Below are 19,265 nucleotides of genomic sequence, written 5' to 3'. Positions count from 1 at the left end.
ACATACTGCCGGCTTTTCTTTTGTCATGAATTCAGAGATGGAGCTTGGGGGAGGACAAGCTGGGTGGAAGCCAGGATGAAACAGAACTGGCTGGCCTTGCTTATATAGTCCAACAAGACAACTTGTTCCATGGCTGCTTGTGGCCTTCTTACCGTGCTTTTGATTCCCTGCTGGTGTGAAGTTGACTTGTGCCCAACCCAGAACTGGCTGTTCAAAGTTCCCACAGACACTCAAGAAACAGCAAGAAAGTCATTAGTTCTCGGTCCGACAACCCAGGTACTACTCGGATCTCACATTTGGAAAAAAAATTACATTTCAGGGTCAGGGTTGATGGCGGTAGAAACAAGGTTTGGCTGGCGCGGCCTGGCGATCAAAAAGGGGGCTGTGCAAACCAACAAAGAACCAAGATGCACTTGGGTCCAACAGTCTCGACCAGACTGTTGGGCCCAACCATAAACATCAGAGCAACTCAGAAAATACTGGTCGAGGTGAGAGAAATGAGTTGTAAAGGGCAAAGTAGAAATCATTGTAAATACTCAAAGCTTAATATCATTGTTGTCAAGATCTGTCAAAGTGCTGTTGAGTGCTGACATGTTGGCTCCACGGCGGAGGAGGCTGAGCAACCGGATTTCCCACCTCCCGTCGTGCATTTGGCTCCCTCGTCATCGTCCACTGCCCCGGATCCTGAGTTGCCATTGCGTATTCGCCATTGCGGTCGGGGGCGCGGCTGATCTTAGCCCCATGGGCCTTTTTGTTAGTTTTGGCCTTGTGCCCCGGCCCTCTCAGAGCCCGCCACGACTAATGCGCGCAAGATATTCCCGGCTCCGTTCTTTGTCAAGTGAGGATCGTAAGGGACTGAGCCACACCAATTCTCCGCACACTCATTACAAGATGAGGATGTAAAAGTGGCGCTTCCCACTCTGTCGGCTCTTGATCGGTTTCTACCTCAGCCGTTCCACCTACTAAAACCAAGCCGTCTATATTCACATCAAGTCGGGGCAACGTTTGTCGGGTGAATTTGTCTAAGCCCCCGTTTGGTGAGTGATTTGAAAAGGACGGGTGAAAGGTTATATCAACGCTACCGCCCCCCTTTTTACTTCCTTCTGCCGCTTTGCCGGTGGCCCATTGCTACCAAGTCTTGGACGCATCAGTGCAGAACCAAAATACCCCTGAATACATCACCACAATGGCAACAACAACCGACACAATAAACACTCATAAAAAGACCCTGCCGCTTAGTGGGGAATACTGGGCCCAATTTGAAGTTCCGCTTTCCTTACGGGTTCCACGAACACCAGGACCAAATCAAACCGAAATGCCATCTAAACGCTTCAGCATACCCCGTTTTTCTCTTCGACCGCGAGATTCATCGTCATCCCTTTCCGATGCGACTTCAAAGCCCACGCAGAAAAAGGAAAAAATGCGCCACGACAATCTCCCCCCGCTGGTCATACCCCGAAGAAACTCCTCACACCAAGCTTTGCTTCTTCAACTCCAAGTCATCTCCGTCCCAGGGGCAATCACGCTGAAGAAAACCTCGTCGGACCAATCAATCCAAAAGCGACAACCCCAAAGACCTCATCAACCCCCCTACCAACACTACCAACACGAACGAGTCTACCACAAACCAGCAACAGATCCCTCTTCACAAAGGGTATCCTCCGCCCAATGCCCAGTCATCAGACCGGTCCCCATCCCCATCCCGGACCTCCCACCCGTCCCCCCTGTCCCCCTCAGCAACTACCCCCCCAACTCCTCCTCCACCACCCGCCGCCTCTCCCAGGTCATCAAGCGAGCCCGAAGCAGGAGCAAAAGCCGGGACCGTCGCAAATCCACCAAACCAGCCGAACCAATCCCCGAAACCCCATTTCTGGCCTCTGCACCCTACGGAACAGGCAACAAGCTCAACCCGGGCGCCCCCTTCTTGAATGATGCCCCTATCGTCGTCGAGCCAGAAACCCCCTTTCTGGCGCTGAGGCTAGAGAGGAACATGAACGGCCCCTCTTTTGAAGACGACGATTTTCTTGCCGTGATGAGCAAGGGTGGTAAGACGCCGCCTGACTCGGCCATGACGATGGGGAGTTTCCTCTCGCAGTATAAATACCCGCCTGTGACGAATCAGCAGCGTCTGGTGCAGTCGCCTATTGGGTATGGCGAGGAGGATGATGCAAGGGCTGTTTTGCCTAGTCAGAGTCCGAAGAAGGGGTCTAGGGACTCGGAGTGGGTGCAGAAAGAGAAGGCGTTGAAACGGTCGAGTGCGGTTTGTGGTGGGGTGAGGAGCTTGAATGGGAAGGATGGTATGAGTCCTCGGGTGGCGGGGAATGGGTTTTCTGCTGGGGGAGAGAGGCCGGTGTCGTTGCCGCCGTGGAGTAAGATTCTGCCGACGGGGCCGAGGAAATCGGGGGAGGTGAATATGGCAGAGATGTATGCGAGGATGGATCCTAAGAGTGGTCATGGGACGAGGGGACAGGGGAGGGAGAGGCAGCTGGTGGAAGTGAACGAGGAAAAGGCGGAGAGGATGGATAGCTTTAATAGTGTTATCTATTCGGAGACGTGCGTGGCTCATGATTTGGATGGGAGGGAAGAGTGGAGGAGGTCGAGGGTGGTTAGTCAGAAGGAACCGGAGCAGGAGTTGGTGGATGAGTTTGGGGAGAGGGAAAAGGATGCTTTGAAGGAGTTGTTAGAGTATATGGATTCGATTTTGGGACCGACTGACAATCCTCCCATGAGGTCGGGTGCCAGGTGTATTGGTGGTGATTGGAGCAAGGAGCAGAGTTGGTGGAGGGATGTGAGGAGGAGCTTGCAGTAAATTCTCGGCTTGGAGCGGCAATAACCTCATTGGTATGTAAATAAACATCACAGTTGTCTATCTTTGGGGAAATTCATCCAGTAATCATTCGGGCCTCTATCATTGCGACTGAAGGACATCTTATATCCATGGGTTGTGTAAAGTTGTGACGTACACATAGTGTGATGAAGAAAATGTACTCAGAAAAGCCGTCATGAAAAGATGATCTGTGCTTAAAATATGTAGTTGACTGAACCTCTATCAGGGAGATGGCTTGCACCTGTGTTTCTATAGGAGATTGGGCAGCCCCAAGTGATTCAAACAGTCACGGTCACAGCCTGGCAGTTGAGTTCTACAGGGACTTACAGGCCTACTTGCTCCCACTAACCACTATACAATCACTGAATGGCCCTCTCGGCCTGCTAAACACGACCATGTCGTCGTCTGCTGCCTTGAAGCCCCACATTTCCTTCATTCCCACCACCCACGAATTTTCCTTCTTTCCTTTCTAGTCCTCTCAATTTTTCCTGCGACTTTTTCCCGTAGGTCTTCATCTGAGGTCCTTTGTTCATACTTTCACAAGGAGTGACTTGTTTGATCCAATACTTGTTAGTGTTACCGTCTCTACCTTCGTATTACAAGTAAATACTGTGTCGACAAAGTTTCAAGATGGGGGTTAGCGACCTCCTCGCCGAAATTGAATCCGGAGGTTCGACCCGCTACCCCCGTGACGAGGAAGACCTCACTTACAAGAAGCCCGTCGCCAATCTCGCTGCGAAGGAAAAGGCGGAGAAGTACAACCGCTACTACTATGCCACAGGCCCAATCAGCTGTGGTGGTCGTAGCAAACCCACCCCCGTCTACTACCCTCCCAACTGGGTGTACGCCCCCGGTGACACCCCGCGTCCCTCACTCGACAAGGAGACCATTCTTTGGACGTCCTCCTCCTCAAGCAATCATGACCAAGAGAACGATGTGATCCCTCAGATCGATACGGTCAACGAGGCTGTCGCTGCCGTGGAGCCTACCACCAACAAGGCTGTCCACACCAAGGCCAATGAGGCTGACGACCACATCAATTCCGACCAAGACGCCACTCCTCCATTCGACGGGATGGATGTTGATAGCCTCATCGCTGATACCATCACCCCCTCATCACGTCGTGCCAAGGCTCTGAAGAAGACCAGAGGTGCCGGCTCTTCCCCGAAGATCCCCAGCAGCAGTTTGTTTCCTCCAATCCTCTTCTTCTGAACTGATCTTGATGTGTAAATTCTTTTCCACCACAGAACCCTCCTCTCCTGTTCCCAAACCGGGCGTTCTTTTCCCCATCACCGCTCAGCCCAAGGTTACCCCTCTGGCTTCAATCAACCCTCAAACCAAGCGCAAGCTCGAGCTTCTCGACAGACGTGGGTTGAAGCGCGCGAGAATCGAACTCAAGGAGAGGAAGGACCTTCTCACCCATAGTCTGAATGATGGAGCCGCGACACTCGAGGCCCAGAAGCGCGCTGCCGCCGTCCCTGACACCCCCACCAAGTACTTCCAGATGAACCTGGAAGTGAAGCAGGTCCAGTGCCAACGGTGCATGAAGACCTTTGACAGCCAAGGGGAGAGAACGGTCGATGAGAACACCTGTGTGTGGCACTCTGGTATGTGGAGATGAGTTTGGAGAGTCAGATAATGTGGGGACGATAGATTTATGGCGACACAGTGGGATAGGCCGTGGTAGAAGGTTGATGGAAGATGAGAAGGCTTCCTAGTTCCATCAGTTCTCCAGAGTGAATACTATATCATATATAGACTCATTGCGCCACATCTGATGGTCTGGCGTTTGCTTGCTTCATTGGCTCACAGCTCATACCTTCGCGACCTCCACAACAAACACACATCTGTTTCTACCTTTCTTCAACCACGAAATACTAACTTGCCTTTTCAACAACAGGCATGTTCGCAACCAGTCGCTTTGTTCGCTGCTCTGCTCACGGCGATCCGGAGATTGAGGAAGGAGATTCCAAGTACTCTTGCTGTGGGTCCGGATCCCCGGAACACCCTGGATGCGAGACCGCACTTGGACATATCTTTGACTGAGTGGTTTCGTGACCGTGATTGGAATAGAAGGAGTGAGAAGTGCAAGGAAAGAAATGCATGATTGGCAGACATGGGGGTTTTTTTTGTGAGCGGAAGTTGGACATTTGTTAGTCTTCTGAAGGGTTTCATCCTAGTTCCTGTTCCGAATGTCGACTTTGAGAATTACCTTCTTCGTGAGTGGACCGGTGCTGGGCCGGTTCAGCACCGGCTTTGGCCTGTGTAAGGGTGTGTAGGGATGTGCTACTCTGTGCTGGTGTCACAGTTAAGCCAACAGGCAGGTTGAACAGTATGTGGAGCACGGGAGGTGCCAGCCAATTGCTACGGGAACCAATAGGAAGTGGAGCGCCTGGGAGCGCCAGGAGCGTGGTGATCCAAGTGATCCTAAGGTGCCGGGGGTGATCCATGGTGAGCCTACGCTGGGAGAAGTGATCCAGGATCACGCTTGGCATGGTGATCCAGGTGATCCACTGGGATATATATACGGAGGAACTGGCCGGTGTAGATAGACAGTTCCGCAGTATGCAATTACAAGTCACATTCGTTGGTATCTTGACTATTGTGATTGAGACAAGCCATTGTTGTACACTGTTTAGCTGTACCGAACCATGATTGTTCAGAAGCGCCTTCGACTAGTATTCTTTTCAGAGGTTCTGGATAGGGGTTCGTCACGTGTATCCAGGTAGGCCTACTAGGTAATGGAAAAGGTGCTGTGAAAGTGCAAGCTTTTCTTGCTACATATAACCACTACATTATCTTTTCCACTACCAAATAGTTAAAATAAAGCCTACGTGAGTATAACCGGTGTTAATTTAACTGTCTTTTTTAGGGCTCTGAGACTATTTAATATCTGAGAGTAATCGAGCTCTGATGAGCTCGGCAGGGCCCAGACCAGCTCCACCTTTCCACAGAAATAAAGCTCAGTCACTATGGACCGAGGAAGGCGAGAAAGCAATGACGAAAAGCCTTTGGGGAAGCCAAATTGTCGAAGGTTGATCTGTCTCTCTTGGCAAGCGATCTGTGGCCTGCTTCACTATATATTGCATTAAGGCATCGTTGCGAAAAACATCTTTGAAAAGAGGGGCTATTTTGGAAGGAAGACTTTGATATTGAGCAGATACTAGCTCTCAATACATCTTCATCTTCAACCTCGCCCTCACTGGTCATCCCTATCAGTCCACTTCTCCAACCCCTTCAAGAGCGCCTCGTGCACCGCCTTATCACCACTCCTCTTCAGCATCTCGTCAAACACCCCCTGATCCATCCTCTTCAAGAAAATCAGAAATGCCCCCCACACAAGATCCGCATACACCACCTGTTTCCCCTCAAAAAACGGCCCATTTGGATTCTCTTTCATCAACGCCGTGACCGCCTTCACAACTGGCTCAACCTTCCCCCATGTCTTCTCCCCGCCATTCTCCCTGCCAAAATCATCCACCTCCATTCCCAACAGCTTGCCTCGCGTGTCATACCAATACGGCCGGCTCTTCTCGTTCAACAAGCTTTTGGGAATGAGCGGCAGGTAGACTGGCCTGAAGCTCTTCATAAGCTGCGGCATGAGTTCTTCCATTTTGGCTTGGTAAGGAGAGGCGAGGTCGATGTGCGGGGTGGGGTAGAGGGCCTGGAGCTTCTCAGCAATGACCTTGCTGTCGGTCACGTATTTGCCCGAGGGGAGGATGACGGTGGGGATGGTGTAGGCTGATCCTTCCTCGTTAGGCGGCAGGCTAAGGCGGTGTTAGTAAAGGAAAAGGACAATGTTGCAGCGGAGGAAAAGACGCACTGAGGGGAGAGACGGGGAGCGATGTCGGGATACTCGAGCCATTCTGTCTTGTAGGGGATGTTCTTGAAGTTGAGGAGGAGACGGGCTAGAATGATAATGTCAACGATAGGTCAAACTTCATCTTGAGGGTCAAGACTCACTCTTCCAGGGGTTCAATGACCAAGCCTTGCAAGGGGGCTGGCTGGGAAGGTCAAAGAGAATAACTTGTTGTTGGTTCGCCATTGTGTCGAGGATCAAAGTTGACTACGCAATGCGGGGGAAGAATATGAGGAAAGATATTCGATCTTGGCGGGGTTCTGATGGCGATGAGGGGGCGGTTTATATGTTTGACACGCGATCCAGACGGCGGTGGGGTATGGTAGCAACGGGCTCGCCCTTGAACTGACATGCATGTGGGGTACTTGGCACCGGCAACAACGCGGACAATGGTCTATCACTGTGTTGACTCGTAGCCGACCATGTCCAGCTGATTTGTTCAATGCTCTTGAGAGTCCGGAGCCCCGGAGAAGCCCTCACGGCACTGCAGTCCGAAGTCGCACATCTACCAGTCGGTTGAAACGAGGACCTGGTGGGAGTACAGATCTGTGATGACGTCAGATTTCCTGACCGGACCCACTCACTTATACCGCACTGAACTACCAGAAACGGAACCTGACGCGAAAAGAGCATCAGGCATATGTTTTGATTTCTAATCCACTCCGCGTACCTATAACAGGCCTTATGTCTCACACTAACATCTGGAACATCGGTCTATCCGCAAGGGGGTTTCTAACTGTTGATTTAAATGTTCAGGCACGATTTTGTCTTCCTCTGCATACCCAGTATAGGACTGCACCAGACCTTATAAAGCTGAGCTGTTGTCGGTATGTTTCAGCAAAAATAACAAGTCAAATCCATGTATGCCAAATTCCTGTGCTGCAGCAAATTTCAAAGCACCCGCAAGGTCCAGCCTGGGTGGATACTTCAGCTGTGTCACCCATCTCTGGCCACCCATCGTCACTCTCGTCAAGAGGTGGATTCCCAGACGAATTACAGGAGACTCGAGGCTTGCATCTCATGTCCTGTGGAGTTTCAAGCGCCGCAAAATTTGAACAAAATTTCGAGAGAATGTGCCCACGAACTGGCATTTCAAAAGTCACGAGTGAATATTGTAATTCAGGGGAAGAGAAAGATGATCACGTAGGTGAGGTGGACTGGTGGACTAGTGGACTTGAGAGTGAGTGCAATGAGTGAATACAGGAGTCATCTCAGCTTTCAAGTCACAAGGCAATCAAGAGTTAAGAGCACCCTAAAGGGAGCCGCACTATGGCAAGAAAAAAGCTTATCAGTATTGAGAGAATCCACTTTCCCTGTCACTGGGCATTGAACTGTGCCATCCTGATTTTCATTTAGTATATGGATTAATCTCTCACCGTTGTTGCCAACCTCTGACACATCCCACCAACACCACAATATCTTCACCTACCGTCTAGCTATCCAAGATCAGCACCGAGCCACTGCACACACCGCTAGCAAAACCTCTTGGTATCAAACCATCAAGTAAGCACTAAAATCTCTAGATTAGTCCCAAAAAGGAGCAAGAAGAAAGAAACAGAAGCACAGAAAATACTAACGTGGATGCGCAGAAAAAGAAAACACACTGAAAATGGCACCTGTGAACCCGAACAAGAGCGGCAGCGAACTGGATTCTGCTAGCACAAACGCGCTCGGCGTTGGAAAAGACGGTACAAAACTCGACAAAAAGGCGGCCATACGAAGATGGCACCGAAAAAACAGGGCCGAGATGAAAAAGCTAAACAAGGTGCTGGACGGGCTTTCTTTTGGCGGGAAAGGGCAGGACGATGGGGAGAATGAAGAGAAGGATGGGGAAGACGGAGTGGAGGATATGGACACAAAAGAAACTTGATGTGGATCAGCTGAAAGCACGTATTGGCCCTTGGGTTTTTGATGGCGTTGAAAGTCTCAGCCTGGCTCATACCAACTCTAGCCACATCACCACTACGAAACGAGTCATGTGATGGGAAATATTTGGGTTGAAAGTCCTGCGCTCTCCTCTGGTAATAAATTGCCGCGATCTTGTGTGCAGTCTACATCAGCTCTCTATGTATCTTTTTATTTGACTTTCATCGTCCAAGGGTAAGCCTCCACTATCCAAGGTTGCCACTGAGTGAGAATTGGAACAAGACATATTGTGGGTGATTGGGACACGATGATAGTTCTCCATACTTTTCCATGTTTAATCTTCAATGAGTGCGGACCGTTGGCAGTAAATCATGCTTTCCGGGTTCCCGAGCGGCGAGGTTTGCTGGGCGAGGCGCGCCATCTCCCACGAAGGCACCCCCTCTCGTTCCGGAGCCACGTATGTTTAAATCCAATTTCACCGCAGGTCTGCATTTCTCCGCTCTTTCACCTTTTCCGCAACCAACGACATTTCTTTCTTCCACAACCAACGCTCCTGGCGACAGTTTGGAAGCTGGCATCGTCTAGATCACAATGTCCTATTCCATCAAGTGGAGAAGCAAATCGCATGCTAAAAAACCCCATGTGGTCAATGGACAGAGCTGGAGATCCAATGGGCCTCCGACCCAGAGTGTCCGAAGCGTGCTGAACAGGGATAGCACCACTGATTCAACGAAGGCCCAGCAACCATCTTCGCCATCGGGATCGGCCCAGAAGCCCCCAAAGGAGCAGATGCACGAGCTCAGACAATACATAGAGCTCCTTTTTCAGTTGCAGAACTGGTATTTGACCGGTAACGACGCTGCTCAGACCTCGGGCGGACACGTCAAATCCAACGTGTTGTCCCCAGTAGAGGAGGAAGTATACAAACTCTACCGACTGAGAAACCGGATTGCATTCAAGCTACATGCACTGAAGATGACCACCGCACAGAAAGGCTCAAACAACGATGAGCCATCACTCAGCGGCACAGCCCCAGTAAAGCTGGCTGATATTTTGCAGCGAAAATGGGACGCCCCTCGTCTCGATCGCAAAGTTCTTCACCAGATCCTCGCTAAGGGCGGATACAAGCCAAAGCCCAAAAGCCGAGTCTCTTCAGGGCTCGCCCTCACACCTTCAGACACTGACTTTTTCGAGCTTTGTGCTGCCATTGAGAGCCAGATGAAGAACACTGCCAAAACTGCAGGGCCTCTTCCACCACCACCACCACCACCAAAACCCAAGCACATTCAATCTTTCGAGACGGCCGAGAGCATTGCAATGGGCAGGTATGTCCCGTCCTTGGCCAGAGAAGAGCAACCCATCACCTTGACGCCAACGATGACAACGAAGACGAGCACGCTCTCCTCGATGACGACCAAGTCCCTTCCACTGCCCCCCTTCTGCAGTCCGACTCTTGCCGACGACAAGGCTACACCCGCCGAGTCCACCAAGGATCGTACCCACAACTGGAACCCTGTCGACGCGACCCCTGGGACCCCGAGGGACTCGTTGCGGCAATTACCTCCTCTCAGACACAGAGAAACACCCATCTATATAAATCTACCCGACAGCAACCTCGAGACAAAAAGTGTTCTCGATTCTCAGCGTGAAATTGAGGCCAAGGCAAAACCGATTGTTAGACTTTCACCAAATCGCGCCACACCGCTCCTCCAGCCCAAAGTCCCCCTTACGACCGGGTTTGAGCGCCAGTTCGGAGTCGGTCGTGAGGACGACGCTTGGTCTGTCGGCGAGACAACCAAGAGGTCAACGCCTCGTCCTTCAAAGTTACGGCATGAGATTCAAGTTGAGCCTGACACTTCCGTCATTGTTGCTCATCGTGCAGCCGAAGCGAAGCTGCCGCTGAAGGTCAAACTTGAGCCTCAGGCCGAGCTGAAGCTAATGCCCAAGGCTGTTCCGGCGGTGACCGGTCACATCTCGGCGTACAACCCTGATCGTCGGTCTCGATTCATGGGTAGCGAGGTGCCTATGGGCAACCAGAAAAAGACCGAGTCCACGATGCCTCCAACGCTCGAGCCCAGCCCCTCTCCCACGTCCGAGCCTCAGCCCCCTAAGCCGACGACCCCCCCAAATGAACCAAACGTGTACAGCAACGACCGACCCATCGACTCCGACTCCGAACAAGAATGGGAGGTCCTCTCCACCCCCGACTTCCAGGCTACATATTGCGAGCACTGCGGCATCGAGCACGATGACTTTGCGAGCTTGAGCTTTGACGAAGACTCAGACTCCGACTCCGGCGTGGAGTTTGACGAGCAAGAAGACGGGGTGCTGATCACCAACCGCCAGCTCATCGAGGGGGATGATGACGACGGGATTTTCAAGCGGACGACCGAGGACTGGGAGGCGATTGAAGACTGGGGGGATGATTTCACTGAGGAGAAGGAGGACGACGACGGGCGTTATGTTGTTTGAGATGATGTCGTTTGGTTGGGTTCAGTGCCGTCTTTTGTCGTTTCGGATCTCTCTTAGCGTTTCCATTTGTGAAGTTGGATAGCTATGCATGCTTGAAATGTTTGGCTTCAGTGTTTGTTGAGGTTTCTCCGTGTTTTTGTTCTGTATGTGGAGGAGGAGCATGGTTGAGAACAGGTTGATCAAAAAGAGGGGGAAAACGTTGAGCTTGGGCCTTTCTTTTCTTAAACGCAATGTGTGGGTTAGTTTCTCAAATACCACGGGTTGTTTATTTTCTCAAACGGAATGCGCGGTTACTTTTCTCAAACGCAATGGGTGGAAAACTGCTTTCTAAGAGGAGTCGCGTCCATGTTCAGCCCTGGAAGCTTTTGCGTCGTGGCGGTATCCTTGCTTGGGAATTTTGTTGATGCCTCAGATATTTGCCTTTACAGAAACATCAAAAGAAAACGCCCAGAGGGAAGGCCGGTGTTTTAAACCAGGGGGCGAGTGAGGTGACCGATGTGTAATTCCAACGCCCAGAACTGCATATTGCCTTCCCGAACCTTCCCTTCCTTGGGTATCAGCACGCAATATCCGCACACCCCCATACCATGGGTTGGGGTTCCCAATCCCACCTCGTCAAAACCAACCTTTATTCTCACCACTCTCATCCATCACCTATCAACTTCCCAACTCAAACAAGTCGTTACAAATCCCCACAAGGGCAAAGCCAATAATCACTGCAATGCTGCGTGTGTTTGAGCAAGTTTCCCGCCTCCCCTCCACAGTTCTCCCAGCTAATCACAACCCCCCCTCACTGCCAGTTCTCTCCCAAAAAGGCAAGTCCCAGGCCTTGGCAGCTAGGGACTCGCCGCCGCAGTGTGGGGTTCCTGCTGCTCGGCCGCATCAACAAACCACAGGGATGGAAGCGAGGACAACAACAGGATGCATTTGCAGGGGAACACACATCAGAAGCACATGGCGATATCAAACTTGCTCAGATATCAGGGTAATCCTCTATATGTCATTGGCCAAGGGGGAGAACTGGCTAGTAAAAATACAGCTAGCTACGGTGAGGCTGGCCCCCTCTTCCCTGTCGACATCTTCCCCATCATCAGCTCGGTGTTGGTGGAAGGAACAGAGGGAGAAGTATAACTAAGCTTGTGCTTCCCATCCTTCTGCAGCCATTTGTTCCATGCCACCCATCAGTTGTTGTATTCACTTCCAGAAAAAAAATCGTCCGAAACTCCCAAATATATAACCCCATCCGTGGCATACGAATTTGCCCATTGTGATCTCTCCAGGAGCATCATCATATCCTCATCCTTCACCAGTCAAATACTCCACTCCCTCGAATATTCCAATCATATATCCTCCCTCCATCACTTGAAACCGTCCATCAATATTTGTATCCCTCCCAGAAAAAGAATGGCCCTCACCACCGCTCTCGCCTTGTTGGCATCCGCTCAGGTCGCCACCGCCCACTTCGGCATTGAGTACCCTACTTGGAGAGACAACACCCTAGGCAGCGCCTCCACAAGCAACTACTCCCAGTGGGAATATCCATGTTCGTTGTTTCCTTTCCCTTCCCTTATATCTCCCTTCCAAAGTCTATGTTCCTCCCAAAAAAAATTGCTGACCCATCCCCCGCTTCCAAACAGGCGCCGGTGTCCCTGGTGACCTCGGCAACGTGACCGACTGGCCCCTTGACGGCGGCTCCCTAGTTCTCGATCTGCACCACGAGTGGACATACATCTTTGTCAACCTCGGCCTCGGTGAGAACGTGGCCAACTTCAACTACAGTCTGACCGACCCGTTCCTCAACTCGACAGGCAATGGCACTTTGTGCATCCCCAAGGTGACTCTCCCGGCCAACTTGCCAATTCAGGATGGGTCGCTCGCAAGCATTCAGGTTGTGACGCTGGGCGAAAAGGGCCAGTCATTGTACAACTGTGCCGATATCCGGTTCAGGCAAAACGCGACAGTGCTGAGTGGTGATGCTTGCAAGACTTCAGAAGGAGTGTCGGCGGCAGCTATTGAAATAGGGGGCACAAAGACTGCTGGGTCGACCGTTGTTGGTGTCAATGTTGGCGTATTGGCCTCTGTGGCCGCGCTGACTGGTCTATTTGTATTCGGTTTGAGCGTATAATAGTGGACGCAGTGAGCGTGGCATGATAGATATCGCTATGGGTAGTGTGGCTGGTAACCTAGATTGCTGTGTCATGCGTTAGTAAAATATGTCATAATTGAATAAACCAGGAGTCAAAAGATAGTTAATAGGCCTTGAAAATGGTCAAAATGCCTCAAAAGATGACTATCTTTCGACGCCCACTGACCATGTTTCGAGGCATACTGGCTGTCCTTTGAGGTATGCTTCATGATTTTTACTTACTTCGCAGTGCTTGTCTGCTTCACGTGGACGCCCAAACTGCGTGTAACAGCGAAACATGAAATTGGTGCTGTGGCATGGTTGTAAACAGGACCACCGTGGCCCTCTATCTTTCGGTCACTTGCTCAGCAAGAAAGTGGCCAGCGATGTCCTTGATGGTGGCTCTTTCCTTGGGGTTCGGTGATAACATGCCGTGAACAAGCCTTTCAAGCTTGTCATGTGTGTCCAGGCTGTTGCGGGCACTCGTAACCTCGCCGAGCCACTCGCGCATCCTGGATACGGCCTCCTTTTGAGGACCGCGATCTCGTGAGTTGAGCTTCGCAATTATCCAGTACAAATGGCGCGGGTGCCGTTGGTTGGCCCGAACATCAGGCCAAGTGATCTTGCCCAAGACGTAGAGCATTGTCACGCCCAGCGCCCAAACATCACTTGCGGGCCCGCGCTGCCTCAAACCGATAAACTCGGGTGGGACGTACCATGGTGTGCCAGCCGCAACTGGGTCGCGGGCTTTGGTCGACAAGCCCAGATCACACAGTACGGCTCCGCGGTCCCTGCTGTACAAGATGTTGCCTGGCTTGATGTCGTTATGCACCAAGCCTTTGCTGTGAATGTAGTGCAGAGCACTTGCAATGTCGCGCAGGATGCGGGAAGCGTCTGACCGATCGCCATTGAACATGTCTGTACTGGCAACACGCCACGTGCCCTTAGCGGTGAGGTCGCGCGCATCAACATGCTCCATATAGAGGGACAGAAACCGGGCATCACCGCCATACAACCGCACAATGCTCTTGTGCTCGAGATTTTCCTGGTACTGAAGCTCTCGAAGCCAGATGTCGGCCTGTCGGATCACGTTCTTGGCAATGGCGGCTTCATTATTGGGCAATGCGTTGGTCCGTGTCTTCAAGACTTTGACAACAATGACCCCATCTGGGACATCAGAGTGGTCAGCAGTGAATACAGTAGAGAGACTGGATGTAGCGATCTGATCCCTCTTGGCGATGGTGTATTCGTCAATCTCGCCGCCCCTTGGGAGCTTGACGCCAGGAATCTCAACGACGTCGTCAGACTCTAGGTCCAAGAGGGGGTGGCCGTCGGATGTAGAAATCTCTTTGCCAGTCCCGGGTAGCGGAAAGACCAGTGGGTTGGTTGTGGCCGGAAGAAACATTATGACCCCGTCCTCATTCTTATCCTCGGGCTCCGATGGACGCATTCTCTTCTCGTTCTTTTCAGGGGTGGCAGGCTCGTCATCTTCATCGTCGTCAAAAGACCGCTTCCTAGTCACGGGTACCAGCTGGCCGTCGATGGTTGAGAGATCCGAGGCTGAAGAGCTTGAGAGCAGGCGCGCCTTCGCCGCACGCTTCTCCAGGACACGAAAGTCCAGGATGTCGGCGTCGTCGATTTTGATCCGCCAGGTGCCCGGCGCGAGGGCCCTGGTGAAATTAGGCTTGAGTTCAAAGTGCTCCCGGGGGCTGCCCGGCACTTGCTGTGACACACGGTATAGCTTGAACGGCACCTCGGAGCGGTTGAGGAGTACTAGTTCGTTGCTGTGTGGAACAAAGTACAGCTCGCACCAGAGCTCGTCGTTGCGCCGTTGGCCAGGAACGCGGACAGAAAACTTGATGTCCCTGTGGGTTTGCGTGACAGCCAAAACGCTGTGGTTCGTGTCATCGCCGCCATCCGTCACCTCTGCGTGCAGCGCGAGCCATTCGCAGTTCTCGTGGTTGCCTGGACTGACGGACCGACCCCGCGCCAAGGGCCTCATTAGAATGCGGATATCTCTGTCCTGGGGAACCACCAAATTGTCCAGCGGAACTGTGCTAGACATGGAGCGGTCTTCCTCCATCCTGGAACGAGCCAGACGGGCTTGGATTTCGGATTGTGAAAATGGTTGGGTCTTTTGCTCGGAAGCCTGCGAGAATCCCCTTGAATCGGCCGCCGCTGCCGCCGCGACCGCCTTGGGGGTAATCATGGCGCAAGTCAATGAATTGGGGTCTGATAGTTGGAAGGAAGCAAGAAACGGGCCCACGGAGTTTAACAGAACTGTTCACTTGTAAAGTAAGGGGTTGGAGTAACCGTAAAATGTGCGCAGATGGAACGAAAGCAAAGAGGGTAGAGGAGGGAGCCGGCAAGCTCTCCAGCGCTGCAGACAAGATAAAATCGTGGGGTGAAAGCGAGCGAGAGGAAAACTGCGAAATCAAGACGAACAACAGGCCGGCATAAGAGGAAGCAATTCCTCTCGGCCGCGTATACGTTATTGTTTCAAGGCTGGGGAGCCATCTTTGCTGAATGACCGGTGCAGTGAAAGTCAGATGAACCAGTAAAGGTGGAAGAGCGCTGGAGGTTTGCGCCCTGCTGATGGATTTGGCTGGGGCATCAGCCTCACCAGGCGCGAGGTGATTGGAGGGAGTCATCGAAGCTCTCAGAAAAGCAGCGGTCCGGCGGGTGCCTAGCACCGGTCCGCCTGTTCGCGCGCACTGCCGTGTTAGTGCAGTAGTTGACCGAATGCTTCTTTCGACTTGGAAGAGGGCTGGCAGATGATATCGATTTGTTTAAATCGCCGTCATTCCCGGTCAGCTTTGCCAGTCAAATGCCGCCATCATCTTCCAAGAGCCATACCTCGCCCATGACCCCGACTGCAACTGGCTGCACGCCGACTTGCCAGTTCCAGCGCCCTGGGTCGCTTCAGCCCATACTGTCCCTTTTGGTAGGGCTTCACGGCCTGAGTTAACAGTGAGGCTCTGATGGCTTGTCCAAGCTTTCAGCCATCCGTTGACGGATTGCGTCTGTCGGGCCCGAGAGAAGTCTGGCGGCTGGAAAGTTCGGTGTTATGGTATGTTGACGGCCGTCAGCGCCTGGCAGTTCCATTCAGAGCATCCTCTCCGATTTGGGCCTCAGGTAGCACTCAGTGATCTTCTTCAGGAGGCCTGTGTCTGAGTGGTGGTGGCACATGATGGGACTGTTTGCCCACGCTGGCCTCAAGAAAAGTATGGGACCGTGTGCATCGTGATTCGCAGAGCACCAGTCGTGCAGGATATTGCCCCTCCTTCATGCAAGAACGAGAAAATGTCTCGGGGGAGAGAATTATGTACTATCTTCACCCCCGTGGGATTCAGACGTCAGCGTCACACCCCACCTCCCTCGCATCCTTCTGAAAAGTGTCATCTGCCCAGGTTGAGTGAGGGCAAGCTGCATCACGAGAATCATGGATGGGTTCATGAAGAACTTTGGGAGGAGGCGAGGCGATGCCAGCCGGGATGACATGATCTCATAAAAGGAGCGAGCGGATTACCAAGAGGGAAGGAAGGAGTCATGCTCTCAATCAGACAAGATGATGTCGGCCGGTCCCAAAGGTTGAGGGAGTGAGCCGCTGTAAGTTTGAGAAGGCTCGAGGCTCGAGGCTCTTGGATGTTTTGGAAGGCGCTCATCACGGTTTTTTGTGATGGAAAACCAAGGAAGTGTGGGAGGAGGAAATGGACAAGAAATGAGTGAGAATGATGACGGAAATTGATGCACTCACCCCCATCCTTTGGTCGGGCACCAGCAGCAGGCTGATTACGAAAACTGCCTGTGGAACGTGTGGCGGGCGGGACACTGTGCTGGCAATTGGCTGAACGGCAGGACCGCATGAGTTGGAAGTGCACTGATTGGCTTGTCGGGGGGCGATGCAACAAGCGAGATGCAGGCAAAGCTGGTCGCAGGCGGCGGTGTGGTAGCAAAGTGCAGGCAGGGCCCCACTCCTTTGTTTAGACGATGCACTTCATTGGCTCGGAAGGCAGCACAACCTGCCAATGAGTTTTCTCACTGTTCCGAGTTGGGGCATCCAACACATCAGCCCTTGCGGCCGTTCTTTCCAAACACCTGACGGTCCCCCATCCCGGTCGCACCTAAGCCGTCGAGACCCTTTCTGTGACGACCTCCCCCCAGCGCCCGGTGTCTCCCTGCTCCGTCTTCTCCCTCATCCTCACCATCACCCTCACGCCATCATCACCTGGAGACACGGTCGTCCAGCGCTCAAACCACTACAATTACCACACTAAACTCTCACGATGTACTCTACTATTCTCCGTGCTTAGATGGCTTCCAGCGCCGACGCAAGACTCACTTTCGATTCCAGCAAGCTCTCCCAGTCCCCGGTTCTCAGTATTGGTTCACTCTTCCGTTCGACCCCCTCCCCCGACTCCGACCTCATACCCACAGCACTTCCTCTTCCAGACCCGCCTCCACCGACTGCTGCCACTATTCCTGCCACCCGAGGATGGACGATCCCGCCGACACATGTTGGAGCTGGCCCCATTGGAAGTTTGGGTTGAGGAGAGATGACCTCTTCACCAAGCTCCACGATCAATACAACACGGTGCCCCTGCCCCTCCTCGACCCTGTGGCTTTTCACCACGATGTGGCCGAAATCTCCAACGAAGCAAGTTCGGCCGACGAGTTCCACAGTCTACTCCGCCAACGCAAGCAACAGCGCATGCGAGAACTGAATGATTGCTTCGAGTCAGCGGCATTCGAGATCATCGCCAACCCTTCTCTAATCGGTGAAGACCAGTGGCAGCACGCAGTTCAGCTCTTTCGAACCAAGAGTTTTGACTCTCTTGTCCGATACTTTGCGTGCTATCTTCCCCCCGACCACCCGTGGTACAAGGGTTCGTCCTCCTCTTCCGAGGCGGACAGCAGCGTTGACTCGCTTGCGCCCTCCCAAGGCTCTCTCTTTGATGACGATGATGGCGGTCTTGTGCCCATGACCGACGAGCCCTTTGAGTTCTCGACCGACCTCGACGATTCGATACTTCCTCCCTCGCCTCGTTCTATGACGATGTGTTCAGATTCATCCGTCGATTCGCCGATCGATCATCATCGCGACTACGAGACACCATCACGAACCCTCTCATACTCCGAGTCCGAACCCGATTGCTGCGATCTTGCCGGATCGATTTCTCACACACATCATGATGAGCCCAGCCCACGGTCCGAGTCTGCTGACATGGAGTCGCCAGCGGCTTCCACCGTCGCCGGCACCTCAGCAGCTGAGAGGGGTGGCGTTGAGGCCGAAGCGACCTCGTTCACTGACCGCGTCCGGAAGGCAGTACAACCCTTCGTGGTGGATATCGATAATGCCGATATGGCCACACCAAAAGCAGAAGGGCAGGTCTTCTTTGATAGGAAGACAACAGCAACAACCCTATCTCATCGACGGCACCGCAGTCTCTCTCCATTACGATCTCATCCTCTTGCCGATCATGAAGTCGATGATTTACTTCATCGCGATCCAAGAAGTGCAGCTCAGTGTATGGGCACAAGGTGGAAGAGGGACTGCAGTCCGGTTCAGCGGAAGCGTAAGGGCCCGGCAGGGTCGCTTACTCGCATACAAAAGCCATCGTCAGATGCCCTTCGGCCAAAGCCAAGAGGACGAAGATTCTGCGAGAGCTGAGGAAATGGTGTTTTTGGCGTTGGAGGTTTGGTGGTTGGACTTACCGATACCCTCTGTACATATGCTCCACATGTACTTATGCATCTTTATTGACTTTAATCATCTTCTACAGCCTTGTTGGCCCTGGTGCAAACGCGACCGGTGTTGGGCAGCGTACGATGTTCTGTGTGGTTTCCTCGGCCCCCTTTCCGTTGCCAAACCGGCGACGGAGCCTTGGCCACCGGTTCATTACGCCGTTACGTATACAACTAACACATTTCTTCAGTGAAGTTTCTTGCCGTTTTCTAGGCTCTTTCCGTAATGCTTAATGTTTATTGTCATGCAAAGAGCCAAGGCTACTGCTGGCAGGCAGGCAGCCTTGCCGTCACAGCTCTCTTTCATGCTAACCTCGCAAGTGAAGTAGGCATTAGGTCGGTCAGCACTCCACAGTTTACAGCAGCCTCTG

At 52.5% G+C, this 19,265-nt stretch overlaps 7 protein-coding genes across 7 annotated transcripts; 5 read left to right on the top strand and 2 right to left on the bottom strand.

Annotated features, from left to right (window-relative positions):
- Positions 1 to 1,186: 1,186 nt before the first annotated feature.
- Positions 1,187 to 2,809, top strand: PODANS_1_1300 (uncharacterized protein; the record flags this gene model as incomplete). The annotated part of the gene is made up of 1 exon (XM_001912284.1): positions 1,187 to 2,809. One exon carries the CDS (start codon positions 1,187 to 1,189, stop codon positions 2,807 to 2,809), a length of 1,623 nt encoding a protein of 540 aa, XP_001912319.1.
- A 648-nt stretch (positions 2,810 to 3,457) lies between these two features.
- Positions 3,458 to 4,039, top strand: PODANS_1_1295 (uncharacterized protein; the record flags this gene model as incomplete). The annotated part of the gene is made up of 1 exon (XM_001912283.1): positions 3,458 to 4,039. The coding sequence occupies one exon, from the start codon at positions 3,458 to 3,460 to the stop codon at positions 4,037 to 4,039; it is 582 nt and encodes a 193-aa protein (XP_001912318.1).
- A 1,987-nt stretch (positions 4,040 to 6,026) lies between these two features.
- Positions 6,027 to 6,872, bottom strand: PODANS_1_1290 (uncharacterized protein; the record flags this gene model as incomplete). The annotated part of the gene is made up of 3 exons (XM_001912282.1): positions 6,027 to 6,594; positions 6,651 to 6,735; positions 6,791 to 6,872. 3 exons carry the CDS (start codon positions 6,870 to 6,872, stop codon positions 6,027 to 6,029), a joined length of 735 nt encoding a protein of 244 aa, XP_001912317.1.
- A 2,271-nt stretch (positions 6,873 to 9,143) lies between these two features.
- PODANS_1_1280 (uncharacterized protein) lies at positions 9,144 to 11,024 on the top strand (the record flags this gene model as incomplete). Its single annotated transcript, XM_001912281.1, has 1 exon — positions 9,144 to 11,024. The coding sequence occupies one exon, from the start codon at positions 9,144 to 9,146 to the stop codon at positions 11,022 to 11,024; it is 1,881 nt and encodes a 626-aa protein (XP_001912316.1).
- Positions 11,025 to 12,428: 1,404 nt separating this feature from the next.
- On the top strand, positions 12,429 to 13,149 carry PODANS_1_1270 (uncharacterized protein; the record flags this gene model as incomplete). Its single annotated transcript, XM_001912280.1, has 2 exons — positions 12,429 to 12,567; positions 12,662 to 13,149. 2 exons carry the CDS (start codon positions 12,429 to 12,431, stop codon positions 13,147 to 13,149), a joined length of 627 nt encoding a protein of 208 aa, XP_001912315.1.
- Positions 13,150 to 13,495: 346 nt separating this feature from the next.
- PODANS_1_1260 (uncharacterized protein) lies at positions 13,496 to 15,358 on the bottom strand (the record flags this gene model as incomplete). Its single annotated transcript, XM_001912279.1, has 1 exon — positions 13,496 to 15,358. The coding sequence occupies one exon, from the start codon at positions 15,356 to 15,358 to the stop codon at positions 13,496 to 13,498; it is 1,863 nt and encodes a 620-aa protein (XP_001912314.1).
- Positions 15,359 to 17,644: 2,286 nt separating this feature from the next.
- Positions 17,645 to 18,820, top strand: PODANS_1_1250 (uncharacterized protein; the record flags this gene model as incomplete). Its single annotated transcript, XM_001912278.1, has 1 exon — positions 17,645 to 18,820. One exon carries the CDS (start codon positions 17,645 to 17,647, stop codon positions 18,818 to 18,820), a length of 1,176 nt encoding a protein of 391 aa, XP_001912313.1.
- Between the last annotated feature and the right edge of the window lie 445 nt (positions 18,821 to 19,265).

This window comes from Podospora anserina, chromosome 1, assembly GCF_000226545.1.
Source record: "Podospora anserina S mat+ genomic DNA chromosome 1, supercontig 1".
NCBI lineage: Eukaryota > Fungi > Ascomycota > Sordariomycetes > Sordariales > Podosporaceae > Podospora > Podospora anserina.
Note: the sequence above shows the minus strand (reverse complement) of the source record. Positions and strands in the feature narration are given on the sequence as shown.